Below are 13416 nucleotides of genomic sequence, written 5' to 3'. Positions count from 1 at the left end.
ACATAAGATATAATGGCAAAATTATATTTATAACTGTCTACTATAATTAAAATACTATTATTTTTAAAATTTTGTGTGGGTACTTAAAATTAATGTAGAAATAATTTATCTTTAATGTAAAAGTAACGATATGATAGTAAAATAAAAATATTTATGAAAATAAATAAATATTTTTTAAAAAATTATTTTGTAATTGAATATTTCAAAATATAAAAATATGAGTATTTTCAAGATGGGAATAAAAATGAGTATGCAATTAAGAAATTTTCTTCAAATTTTTTAAAAGAAATTTCTGCGGGTTGACCCGACCTAAGTTCTACTGTTCAGAGCGGATCCGGGTCGGATCAGAGCCCAAATGGCCCACATTATCTTATTAAAAGTCTCGGCCCAATACAAAATCAAAAGCGTTTTCTTCGCAGCTGTGGTGAACCATAACATTACTGCGCCAATTCTGCGGCGTACGGGCGGAAGGGTATGGCGTTCAGAGGCCGTGGTCGGGGGCGCGGCGGCTTCGGAAGAGGCGGATTTGCGAAGCAAGTTCCCTTCGAGCTTTTTCCGGTAAAATATTACTGGTTTCTGTATCTGTTTCTGCTAATCATTCTGGTATGACTGAGTTGTTGTGCATAATTATTTAGGAAATTGAGGATTTAGGTACTGCTGAATATTCTCAAGACAATTTAGAGTTGATCAGGTGGTCTTCGAATCTGCAGAAGTTTTGTCAGACTTCCTCCCCTTACTATTACGAAGATAGAACCGAACGCCTTCAGAGTAAGTTTTCCCTGCTTTCCGTAATATGCTCAATCATCGTTCGTGTTGTTGATGCTATCCTATAATTTCCACAATTGGAACATCCTTTCCTATTTACAATGGAATTTATGTTTACATAATTGATTCAGTTCGACAAGTGCGTGAACTCATCAAATTGATATATATTTGTTAAATCCAGTGTTCTAGTATGCTTGCAAGATGTGGATTCATGTTTATTTGATAAAATTCTGGATGCAGAGAAGCAAAAGCAAGATATTGAAACGTATTCAAGTAAGAATTTGGGAGCAACTTACAATAGGCCTCCACTATGGGACTTCATTAAACTGGACAACGATCATATGCCGGCTGAATTAGCCCGAGGTTGATCTCCATACATATGGTGGAAATTGTATCACTTTGTTGGTTCATCTTGGTTTTCTTGTTTATGTCTTCCTTTTTCGCTGAATGTAACAGGTGAGAACAAGGGAAAGCGGACTAATAAGAAAGTCCGGTGGAATCCGGAATCAGGTATACCTTGAAGAAATAATTTTATGATTTTAGTGGGGGGGGGGGGGGGGGAAGGAAGAAGAGAGCATTAGCAGAACAATGTAATTTTTCACTGTGATTGTATAAGTTTGTATTTTAAACTGTAAATTTTGTTTGTACAGACTTTCAGAAACTGGATATGTTCGAAAAGCTTGAACAGAAGTTTCAGGTATTTTCTCTGCTTATATATAGTGTAAACATTTATCCTTCGATAATATGATCGACAGTTGAAAAAAATTGCTTTAATGGTTGTTATACTCGTGATTTTGTTATTTGTAGTGTCTACTAATGAATATTTTCCAAATATCTAATACCTTTTGTGAATATGCAGGGCGAAGAAGGAACCGAAAAGAAAGAAGATGAAGAAGAAGAGGACGAAGAAGATGAAGTAAATGAAGAAGATGGAGAGTTTAGCGATGAGGGTGATTACGAACAGGTATTTTTCTCGATATAATACAACCATTTAAATCATACTTAATTTGTTTCTTTCTATTTGTAAAGTGAATGATCCACAGACAGGAATTTGCCATTATCTTGCTCGATATTTGTTATTAATTTCAAGATAAGTAGAGATTCTGCTAATATCCGTCTAATTATACAGGCTGAATATTTCGATGACGATGAAGATGATTACAACATTGCCGATGACAACGATGGTATGCTTTCCTTCCCCCATTAATAACTCCCCATTCACACACACACACATACCGGTCATCATTCTAACTGTGTATCCTCTTTGACCGCTGGCATTGCAGATGAACCAATTTTCTGAGCTTCTGTACACACCTTGATTGTTTTTTGCCTCGAAAATCCTTCGCCAGTTGGTGCCGGTTAGATCAATTTTTGTTAGGTGCACGTTAATAGCAACTGTTTCGTTTTCTTCGTTTCTTGCCACATGATCTGCAGTTTAGACAATTCTGTGTATTCTATAAACATTATATAGAGCAGAAATAAATGAATTTTGATGCTTAGCAAAAGCAAAGCTTTTATAACCATCATCATCACGCACACACATGGAGTCGTCGAGAGATTCTTGACAGGTTTGATGAAATCTTGATTGAAAAGTATCCCTTGGAGAGCAATGATGGCTCTCACTGAACTCCCACATGGAGGGGATGGATTTTGCAACGTGAAGGCCACTCATTCGATCTCGTCACGCCAAATTCAGGTTCAATCATCTATTTAATCCGTTATCCTACGGCGCAATTGCTTAGAACAGTCTCCTGATTGATCGATTTTTCGATGCAAGCAGTGGAATCTTGGAGGTAGAAGGATTGCCTGATTATTCGGTTGATTTCGTCAGCCATGTCGTGGCAGAGTTACATCGACGAGCACTTGATGTGCGATGTGGACAGCGCTCGTCTCACTTCCGCAGCTATCATTGGCCTCGACGGCAATGTTTGGGCTCGGAGCAATTCCTTCCCTCAGGTAAAAGTTTGATTTGAAATTTGGATTATTTCACACCTATCGTTCTATTTACGAATCTCTCAGCTCGTTATTTTTTATTCATTGAATTCCTTAAAAACTTTCTTACAATCGACTAGCCCGCGTTGAAATCTCTTACAAACTGTTGATGTATTAACAGTTGGATTTGAGATTTGGATTATTTCAAAGCTATCGTTCTATTTACGAATCTTGCTCGATATTCTTTATTCATTGGATTCCTTCGAAGTCTCTTACAATCGACTAGCTGGCATTGAAATATCTTACAAACTGTTGATGTATTAACAGTTGGATTTGAAATTAGGATTATTTCAAAGCTATAGTTCTATTTACGAATCTTGCTCGTTATTCTTTATTCATTGAATTCCTTCGAAAGTCTCTTACAATCTACTAGCCGGCATTGAAATCTCTTATAAACTGTTGATGTATTTACAGTTGGATTTGAAATTAGGATTATTTCAAAGCTATCATTCTATTTACGCATCTTGCCCGTTATTCTATACTCATTGAATTCCCTCGAAAGTCTCTTACAATCGACTAGCCAGCATTGAAATCTCTTACAAACTGTTGATGTAGATTTGAGATTTGGATTATTTCAAAGCTATCGTTTCTATTTACACATCTTGCTCGATATTCTTTATCCATTGATTTCCTTTGAAAGTCTCTTACGATGGAATAGCCGGCATTGAAATCTCTTACAAACTGTGTGACATATAACGACAACCTTTGAATGCAGCTCAACCCCGAGGAAATCGCAAACATTGTCAAGGAATTCGACGAGCCCGGATTTCTTGCCCCGACTGGATTGTTCATTGGAGGTGCAAAGTACATGGTCATTCAAGGAGAGCCCGGCGCCGTCATCCGTGGCAAGAAGGTTCGACTGAATTTAATTTGTTAAACGACTATCTCGTCTAAAAAATTAATTAATTATTATATATTCAACCAACGGCTAATTTACATTACATACGAATCTTGGATTAAATTTGTTCACCATTGATGGCAGGGATCGGGCGGTGTGACGTTAAAGAAAACAGGGCAGGCTGTGATATTCGGGATCTACAATGAGCCGATGGCGCCGGGACAGTGCAACATGGTGGTGGAGAAGCTGGGAGACTACCTAATAGATCAGGGGCTGTAGAATATATATATATATATCCGCCATTGTTGCCTGGTATGGTTTGTGTTTTGTGCTTTTTGCAGGGACGACTGGAGACAATAATTCATTAAAAGTTCATGTGGGGGATGGAGATTGCTTTGTCCATAGGATTCTTTCTTTGGTTTGATTTGATTTGATTTGTAATAATGGTTTGTGTTGGTGATATATGGTCTTTGCTTATTCTATAATTTTAAATTTTTTATTGCATACTATATTTGAAAATTAAGCTCAATTAAAATGAAATATTTTGAAGTCAAAACATTGACATTCAAGAACGTAAATATAAACACCCTGTATCTTACAATACCACATAATTTGATTTTTTTTACTATTTAACAAATCAAAATTCATTCATTCATTATATTTTTATTATATTAATAAAAAAAGTTGTCAATTTTTAATTTATTATTTTCATTCAAATTTATTTTTATTAATATAAATACTATCTTTTCTGCTTTAAAGAAATTCTTTTTTATCCCTTTTTTTAAAATTCAGTACCCGACCAAACGAACGGATAGAGTAATAGATGCTAGATATAAATAAATATTGATAAGATATATGGAATATAAAATTAATTTTAATATAATATAACAAATAAAAATAAAAAATAAATTTGTTGATATCTTTTAAAAAAGTTTTTTAATAAAGAATAAAAATATAAAAATTTTGAATTTTTTTTTAAAAAATACACCTAAAAATTACTTCGTCTAAATGCATTTTTATTTATTTTCTCTGCGAGCATCGAGGCGAGGGTAGTTTGGTAAATAGCCAGGGGAAAACCCTAATCTGAGACTTTCTCCTGTGTATAAAAGCCACTCAAAATACTTCTAGAATCATACCGCAGTTTGTGCGACGGCTTCTCGTATCATTCTCTTCTCTTTTCTTCTCTTGCGCTATGTAGCGTGGTAATTTTTTTATTTTTTTTGGTAGATAAACAATGGCAGATGCAGAGATTGTGTGTATCGACGTTGTGCGATTTCGGTCAAAATGCACAATGCTCGAAAGAGTTCTCTGCAATATCAATGTTCTCAAAGGAAGATGGGCAGTTGTATTTCAACTTTTTCATTGAAATCGTTCAACAATCATCTTCCTTACATATTCACTGTTTTATCTTTTTCTTTTTCGTATTGTATTGAATCATGTTCCTTCTGGATGTTTTTTGTTCTTCATACGCGTGGATTTTCAATTTTTTCGGATTATATGTTTGCCTTAAAATTTGAATTAACGCATTTGCTGATCTTGTTTCCGTCTAATAGTTATCAATCTTTTACCTGATTATAAAAATGCTTTGATTGTTGAACTGAATTTAGGCTTCAAAATATTTGGATTCGGTAATTTTGCTAGAAACTGCTAGCGGATCTATTTTCTGCGTATTATTTGCCCCCAAAGTGAAAATGTAGTACGGAGAGCCTTTGTGCGTTAAAATAGGATAAGCTTGGGGGCATAAATGCAATTTTCAAAACCTGGTTGGCTCTTTTCCGTCTTTGGAAAACCTAGGGGATAGATTTGCGATTTTTCTTTATGCGAGCTGTTGGCTTTTTTTCACTTTTGCTTCAAATAAGCATTGGACATTGTGATAATACTGTGGTTATTTTCACTTTCATGCAGCCCATGTGCTGTTGGGCATCTTTAAAATAGTAATTAATTAAATTAATAATAATAATAATTAAAATTGTATAATAATTTTTTTTTGTAAGGATGAAAATAAATTTAATGGATAAATAAAAATAAAAACAAAAGCCATTTTGATTAAAATTGGAGTGCAGAAAATTTTTTTTTTACTACTCTATTAAATATAAATATAATTGCTATGGCTGAAAATTTTTAGTTTTCTAACCTATTCAAAAAAGTATCGGAATTAGTATTGCATTTGATAATAAAACATATTGTTACCATTAAGTTATGTTGTAATTTTGTTATTTGCTTAAAACAGTAATATATGTATATATATATAAATTTTTTAAATTTTTGATATTATCATCAAACGTAATTTTTCAAAATTTTGATATACTATAAGGATATGTTTGTTTGAAAGGCCTTTAACAAAAAGTATTACAATTCATAAAATTTCTTTTCCTCAAAATATAAATCAAATATTTATTTATTTTTTTTATTATATAAAAAAATTAATTTTATATTTAAAATATTATATTTACACTTCACATTATATAATTATTTGAATTAAATTATTTTACTATTTAAATTTAAAATCTAAAATTCAAACCTCTGTACCAATACATCTTTATTGTATATGCTCTCAGTTCTAGGACATGGCATGATCATTCTTATAAGAAAGTCTTTCCCAAAGGGTGTGTTTGTTTGGGGTTGGAATTTTAAATTGGAATTTGAATAGTAAAAGTTCGAATTCGAATAGTTATACGATGCGATATAAATAGATGTTGATATGGTGTTTTGAATGTAAAATTGATTTTTAGTATAATATAAAAAATGAAAATAGGGGTTTGATTTGATATTTTTTTGGGGGAAAAAATGGGAAGAATAGTGGATTAAAAATCTGATCCCCAAACAAATACACCCAAAATGTATTTCAATTTTTGGTCCAGTTCTTCAAATGATCGAGTCAATGCAAAAATCGATATTAGGGTGTATTTGTTTAGGAGGCTTTTTCAAATTCCTACTATTCAACAATTTTTTTTTAATTTAAAAATTCAAAATAAACACCTATATATATTCTTTATTATGTTAAAAATTAATTTTATATTTAAAATATTACACAACATCTATTTATGTCACAGTGTACTGTATTTTTAATTCAAAATTTTTACTATTCAAATTTTAACAAACACATTGTTTGGGGATGAATTTCCAATCTATTATTCATCCTATTTTCTTCTTCTAAAAATATCAAATCAAATACTTATTTTTTTTATTTTTTATATTATACTAAAAATTAATTTTACATTCAAAATATCTTATCAATATTTATTTATATCACATCGTATAACTATTCAAATTCAAAATTTTTACTGCTCAAAATCCAAACCACCAAACAAATACATTAGAGTAATTCTAAGGTAGGTGAGAACAAAAACACATTACCCCTATTTACATAAAATTTTGAAAAATCGTAACATTATTTATCCATAAATAAAAAATTAAATTAAAATTAAAATTCTCTATATATAAATATATATATATATATTCTCAGTCTCATCTCAAAGTACCATTTTCATCCGTCTCATTTCAAAGTATTAATTTTTTATTTTAATAAAAATAATTATAAATTAATACCAAATACCCTTAATTTTCTATTAATTAATAAAATAATATTATTTTTTAATTCAGTACAAAACCCCAAAAGACCCTCTTTTGTACTAGGACTGGGAGTACACAATATATTATGCTTCATTCCCAGAACTATAGTTTAGGCTGGACTTGAAACGATATTTAAAGAATATTTATATTATAGTGGTAGTATGTAAAAAATACGTGTAAAAAACTTTTATGGTAATTGTGAAATAATAATGAAAAAATAAAAATAATTTTATAGTGATATAGTTATTTATGAAAATAAGACTATTATTTTGAAATAGACAAAAATAGTAAATTGAATTATTGTATCGGAACGGATAGAATATTCACTTTTTATTTTAAACTTTTTTTTCTTTAAATTCTTACACAAAAAAAAAAAAAAAAAAAAAAAATGTGGTCAGAATTGTTTAGAAAAATTGTACCCCAAAGACATGTAGAATTTACATTATCAGTCCCTATGTTGTCTCTTTATTTATTGACAACCAAAGTGGATTTCACATTGTTAGGTTACACATTTATTACTTGCTACAATATATATATATCTATATATATTTATAGATATAGATACACGTGTATGTATGTATATGTCGGGGTGGAACTGAATGGATAAGATAGTGACTAGGATATGGATGTGCTTCCCTTTCGAACTTATCTTGTTTCCTTGTGGGGCCCACCTCAAAATAAAAAATAAAAAAAAAGTCAATAATTCATTTTAAACCACGAGAAAATAAAAAATAAAAACAGAAAAGATAATGCAGAATCTCAGGATAAGGCAATTTTTATTTATTTATTTATCTATCTATCTTATATACAGAATCTCGGGATAAGGTAAATTGGCTATGTTTAATTTATAGTACAATACTTTTAGATATTTGGGACTATTTTATTTTATTTTATTTTTTTAAATATTTAATTAGATATATATATATATATATTTATAAAAATACTTTCTCTGGCCAAACAAAAAATATATATTTATTTTTAGTATAAAGTTTAAAGAGTAATATTATTTTAATTATAGTGGATGGGTAAAAATAGTGTTATGATATTTTTGCTCTTACTTTTTTAGTATTGAAGTAATTATGTGATGTAAAATATGGATTTTTGTGAAAAAAAAAATATATATATATATTTAATAAAATAGTTACTTTGTAATTGGACATTCTAAAATAAAAATATGTATCTAAATTTAATACTATTATTTTCAAGTATTCCACTCTAAGTATCTATTTTAGTAAATATTAATTATACATTAACTATTATTATAGTGTTAATTTTTACTTAAATTATAAATATATTACTAAATTTACATATAAAATACAATGAGCAAAAATATAAAAATAATCTTATTTATTTTAATAAAATATTGTTATTATTTTACTAATTAATGGAAATATGAAATATAGTTTTTAACAAATTTGCTCTTGTAATTTATTTTTAGGGGCGTACACATTTCTGATTTGTTAGTTTTTTAAAAATTTAAAAATCAAACTCCAAACAAATACACCTTAGTTTTGTTTTGAATTAGATTTAAATTAATGTTATATAATTCTAAAATAGTCTCTAAAATATTATGCAAAAATATTTTGGAATTTTAATAAAAATAGAAACTTTAATTTTATAGGATAAAAAAATGCAGAAAAAATTATATTTCCTTCGTCCCATAAATATATATCATTTTATTTTTTACACGGAGTTTAAGATATTCTAGTATTATATTGATATATAGTACAAATAAAATAGAAATGATTAAAACAATCTTATTATTATTGTGTGATATAAAAGATATTAATTTTTGTGTAATTTATTATAAATTGTAACAATATTTGTAATGTCAAATCGATAGTACAGTTATTAGAAAGAAAAAAGGATAGTTTGTTATATGACGGACAAAATTAAAAAATGAATAATGAAATGAGAGCATGATAAAATAATAGACAAACAAATCCTCCTGAATTTATTCTCACTTTCATTTTTAGCTCGTCCACTAAATTTATCGTATTATTAATTTTGACAAAGTCAACAAATTAATATTTAATTATTATCATATATTCAACACTTATTTACAACAAATACCACTAACTTTATTACTTCATTCGTCCAATTGAAAGAGTACCATTTTCTATTTTCGTCCGTCTTAAAACAATGTTACAATTTTCTAATTTAGCAATTGTACTATCTATTTAACATAATAAATGTCATTTTAACTTACAATATATTTCACAAATGTCATTACTTTTATATTACACCATACTAATAGAGATATTTTTGTCTTTTTTACTATAGTCCAATATAATACTAATATTAAAAAATTTATATGTAAAACGCAAGCAAACCCTACTCTTCCTATAAATAAAGTGAAGGGGGTACATTATTTTTTCTTATTTATTTTATTTTTTAATTAAATTTTTAAAAATATCTCTAATTATATATTATTTTTTTAATAAAATATTTATTTATTTTTATTGGACGGATGAGTATTAATAGTATAAGTTGTGAAAGAATTTTACGATAAATAAAACATTATTTCAAAATATAATACCCAGTTAGGTTTCACCACAAGCGTGCACCTAGGTCCACGTGGCGCCAAGTCGACCAATACCAAATAGCTTCCCAGGTTTATCCGGTCAAAATTCCCTTCTTGACCGCCACGTGGCGAGCATCTAGCCGTTGGATGCATAGAGATTCTTCCCATCCACCTGAAGGGTAGAGTGTTTGGTGTTGTTTCTGCAGCAAACAACCTAATCCACCCATTCCTATCCCCACTCTCTCTCCTCCCTCTCTCTTTTCTCTCTCTCTCTCTCTCTCTCTCTCTCTCCACACATACACACAATTTTTGTATCTATCTACCTATACATACACATACATACATATATATATATATAAATGTTTGGCATTGTCTTGTCCGAAACTCATTTCCGTTCACTGCAAAAAAAAGGGTTTTAAGTTTTCTCCCAAAATGATCAGATCAGACGCCTGCAAATTACTTCAACATCCATGGCTTCCAGAAGAAGAAGATCTGAAGAAGAAGAAATCATTCCACAATCACGACGACAAATCGTGCTCCTCCTCTTCCTACACTTCATCAATCGGTGAAGAATCCATGGAAGAAGACGACGACGAAGACGACGACGACTCAGTAACCTCTCCACTCAACACACCATCATCGTCGTCGTCTTCCTCGTCTCCATCCTCGTCTCCGTCGTCCCCGTTTTCCTCCGTTACCGGCCGCCGGAATCTCTACGACCTATCGGAAATCATGGCGCAGCTCCCTATCAAGTAAGCCCTAATTTTTACCCCCCAAAAAACCCTAATTTCTTCAAATCAATTTCGTCGACTGAAAAATTAGGGTTTCCTAACTTTAACCCCCCAAAAAGCCCTAATTTCTTCAATTTAATTTCGTCGACTGAAAAATTAGGGTTGCCTAATTTTGACCCCCACAAAAAAACCCTAATTTCTTTAAATTAATTTCGTCCACTGAAAAATTAGGGTTTTTTTTCTGCAGGAGAGGGCTGTCGAAATTTTACGAAGGGAAATCAGAGTCGTTTACGTCACTCTCTAGTGTTACTAGCACTGAAGATCTTGCTAAGAAGAACTCAACAATGGCGGTTCCGTACAGTTGCAGGAGGAATCTGAAGCTGAAAGCTTCTAAGAGCTGTGGGAATGGTTTGAACAGCAGCTACAAAGCCAAGGCTATTATTTCAAAGAGAAATAACAGTAGTATTCATTCTAGGGTTTCTTCTCTATCTTCATTTTCGACCAAAAGAGGAAGCTTTATCATCTCCACCAAACCTCCAATGGTTCCTCCTCTGCACAAGAATTAATTTACAGTGTTTGATTTTACCTAATTTCTTTTCTTGTTTTCCCACATATAGAGAGAGATCTAGAGAGAGAGGGATTTTGTAAAGGAAATTGAAGTTTTGTTCTTTCATTCGGTCAAAGTATGTAAAGTTAGAGAGAGAAAAAGGAATAGATCAAAGATTGAATTTTTTAGCCCACTTTGTATGATTCTTCTTTGAATCATATCTTGGAAGAGATCAGAATGGATGCCAAATCAAGAATTAACAGCAAATTCATGATCAAACAGATTAAATAAATTTCAGATCCTAAAGAACAATCAAATTACCTTAGCTGCAGCAGCAGCCATTGAAGAAGATGATGAAAGAAAGGGGTCTCAGAAAGAACTGAGAATTGATGATCATGGAGACGACGACGACGCCGCCGCTGCCGATCCGCGGCTGCGCAGTCGATTCGATCGCCTGAGGGGCGTCGGCGTCGACCCCTGCTATGTTAGGAAGAGATCAGTTTAGTTTACACAAAAAGAAAGATCACAAAGAGTGATTGAAGATGAACACACCTCTTTCCTTCTTCGATGCATCGAATGCTCGATCGTCGACGTCTGATTCGGAGTCAAAATAGGCTGAGATTGCTGCAGAGAAGTCGGACTGAATTCAGTCCTCCGGAATGTTGTGCTGCTGCCATGGCTTCTCCTTTCTCCAACGACAATTTCGCCAATCAGTTCGACAGTCGGGGCGCGAAGATGATGGTGGATGAGCTCTGCTGGAGCTTCCATGGCAGAATGAAGAAGCGAAGGTCTAGCCAAGAACTCAACTTTCTTCTCCATTGTGTCTGATTGTGGCATTGTGGCTGCCATTGCCACTTTCTTCTTCTTCTTCGTCGACAGTTTCGATTTTCTAGATTTATTTTTAGCTCTGTAAAGGAAACCTGTTGCTGCTAACAGAGATGATCCGGCAAAGGCTCCAACCATAGCTAAGATACTCAATCTCAGTTTCTGCATTTCGCGGTATTCATCCCTCGAATCGCTCGACGTTTCGGCTGTTTCCGGAAGTTCTTCCCATATTTCTTCAACCTCGAAATCCCCTGCTTCGACATTCTCCACCAATCCATTTTCGGCATCAACATCATTGCTTTCGACTGTTATCAACTTCTCGGAAAATACGGGAAGTTCTTCCCATGCCAATCCATTTCCGCCATCAGCATCATTTCCTTCGACTCTTTCTGCAACTGTCGGTTCACTCAAGCCTTCATCAACTGTAAGGTTCGCGACAGTCTCATCGAGCCACTCCAAAAGTTCCTCATTAGCTTCAACCATCTCGTCACTATCGATGCCATAACCTTCGTAAAATTCTGCCCCCACAATCGCCCCATCAACGCTACCTCCCAAGAAATCAACATCCTTCATATTCATACTAATACTCATGAAATCAAGTGATTGTTTCTGAACCATGATATAGCCATCTGTCGAATTCCAAGGGGCTTGTTTGGCCGGCAATGGAGTGTTCATTGGACAAATATACGACATAAAAAACAAACAAGCAATTAACATAAACATATGTTTCAACACTCCCCTGATGCACCATCCCCTCTCCCTCTTAGGCTCTTCTTCCTCATCATCTTCCTCATTAATAATCTCATTCACTTCCTCACCATTTTCACCGATTTTCAGCTCTACTTCGTCACTAACTTCTTTACAGCCTATGATCCTATTCAAGTTCACCTCCTCACTACCTAACCTACTCAGAATCTCGGCACGCCGGTTTGGATTAAACCGAAGATATTTAGGCCGCCTAGGGGAGAGACGACTCAAAGGATCATTCGAAACAACAGCATTCATCTTATCACAAGGCTCAGAGATACAATTTTTCGACGGACAGATAATCGGATCCACACAGCCTTTCTTCTCATTAAAATCAATCATTTCACAATTTTGAGCATCGGATATGACTGAATTACCATTCCTTTCGCCGAGGATTTTCTTTCCTTCAGCTGTTGGTGACGACTTCGATTGTGTGGCGACCATTTTCTTTCGATATGGACTCGAACAGTTTTCGTCGTTCTCCCCAAAACCTAACCAGGTAAGAAACACAAATTGGAAACAATTAAAAACAAGATCAAGATCTGAATCTGCTTTAATTAATTCCTCGCTTATCTTCGAACTGTAGCTGGAAATCACAAAACCATACCTGGGCATGAAATTCTAGGGTTAGCATTGAACTTACCATCCTCCATGTCCTCGCTTCTACAGAAACTCTACGGTTCCACAACCACAATTTCTTCGGCAGCAAAATACAACAATGTTCGCAATTCGGATTTCTGCAAAAGAAATTCGTAATCGAAAGAGAGAAGTACAGTAACCGTTGTGAGAATCAGGATCTTCAAATATATTCAAGGGATTTAAAAGTGACCGTTGGGGTTCAGATTTTGAATTTCATAACCGTTACAAATCTGCA

At 32.6% G+C, this 13416-nt stretch overlaps 4 protein-coding genes and 1 non-coding gene across 6 annotated transcripts; 4 read left to right on the top strand and 1 right to left on the bottom strand.

The window, feature by feature from the left end:
- The first annotated feature begins 413 nt into the window (after positions 1–413).
- Positions 414–2197, top strand: LOC127263093 (uncharacterized). The gene is made up of 8 exons (XM_051292038.1): positions 414–558; positions 636–768; positions 1006–1128; positions 1222–1275; positions 1416–1462; positions 1625–1729; positions 1895–1949; positions 2049–2197. The coding sequence occupies exons 1-8, from the start codon at positions 475–477 to the stop codon at positions 2063–2065; spliced, it is 618 nt and encodes a 205-aa protein (XP_051147995.1). The 5' UTR covers positions 414–474; the 3' UTR covers positions 2066–2197.
- A 116-nt stretch (positions 2198–2313) lies between these two features.
- LOC127263094 (profilin-A-like) lies at positions 2314–4093 on the top strand. The gene is made up of 4 exons (XM_051292039.1): positions 2314–2461; positions 2546–2721; positions 3473–3610; positions 3740–4093. The coding sequence occupies exons 2-4, from the start codon at positions 2599–2601 to the stop codon at positions 3872–3874; spliced, it is 396 nt and encodes a 131-aa protein (XP_051147996.1). The 5' UTR covers positions 2314–2461; positions 2546–2598; the 3' UTR covers positions 3875–4093.
- A 742-nt stretch (positions 4094–4835) lies between these two features.
- Positions 4836–4991, top strand: LOC127263219 (small nucleolar RNA snoR135). The gene has a single exon (XR_007841393.1). It is a non-coding gene; the product is annotated as a small nucleolar RNA snoR135 (small nucleolar RNA).
- A 4930-nt stretch (positions 4992–9921) lies between these two features.
- Positions 9922–11158, top strand: LOC127263092 (protein OXIDATIVE STRESS 3-like). Its single transcript, XM_051292036.1, has 2 exons — positions 9922–10444; positions 10671–11158. Exons 1-2 carry the CDS (start codon positions 10125–10127, stop codon positions 10987–10989), a joined length of 639 nt encoding a protein of 212 aa, XP_051147993.1. The 5' UTR covers positions 9922–10124; the 3' UTR covers positions 10990–11158.
- Positions 11136–13338, bottom strand: LOC127263091 (uncharacterized). 2 transcript variants are annotated; one of them, XM_051292034.1, is made up of 3 exons: positions 13150–13338; positions 11523–13033; positions 11136–11447 (listed from the first exon to the last, which is right to left on the bottom strand). In XM_051292034.1, exons 1-3 carry the CDS (start codon positions 13193–13195, stop codon positions 11364–11366), a joined length of 1641 nt encoding a protein of 546 aa, XP_051147991.1. In that variant the 5' UTR covers positions 13196–13338; the 3' UTR covers positions 11136–11363. The 2 variants fall into 2 exon arrangements, with proteins under 2 accessions (XP_051147991.1, XP_051147992.1); XM_051292035.1 differs by having other exon boundaries at positions 13186–13338.
- Positions 13339–13416: the final 78 nt, after the last annotated feature.

Source organism: Andrographis paniculata, unplaced genomic scaffold, assembly GCF_009805555.1.
Source record: "Andrographis paniculata isolate CXL003 unplaced genomic scaffold, ASM980555v1 Contig66END, whole genome shotgun sequence".
Classification (NCBI taxonomy): Eukaryota; Viridiplantae; Streptophyta; class Magnoliopsida; order Lamiales; family Acanthaceae; genus Andrographis; species Andrographis paniculata.
This window is presented reverse-complemented; position numbering and strand designations above follow the sequence as displayed.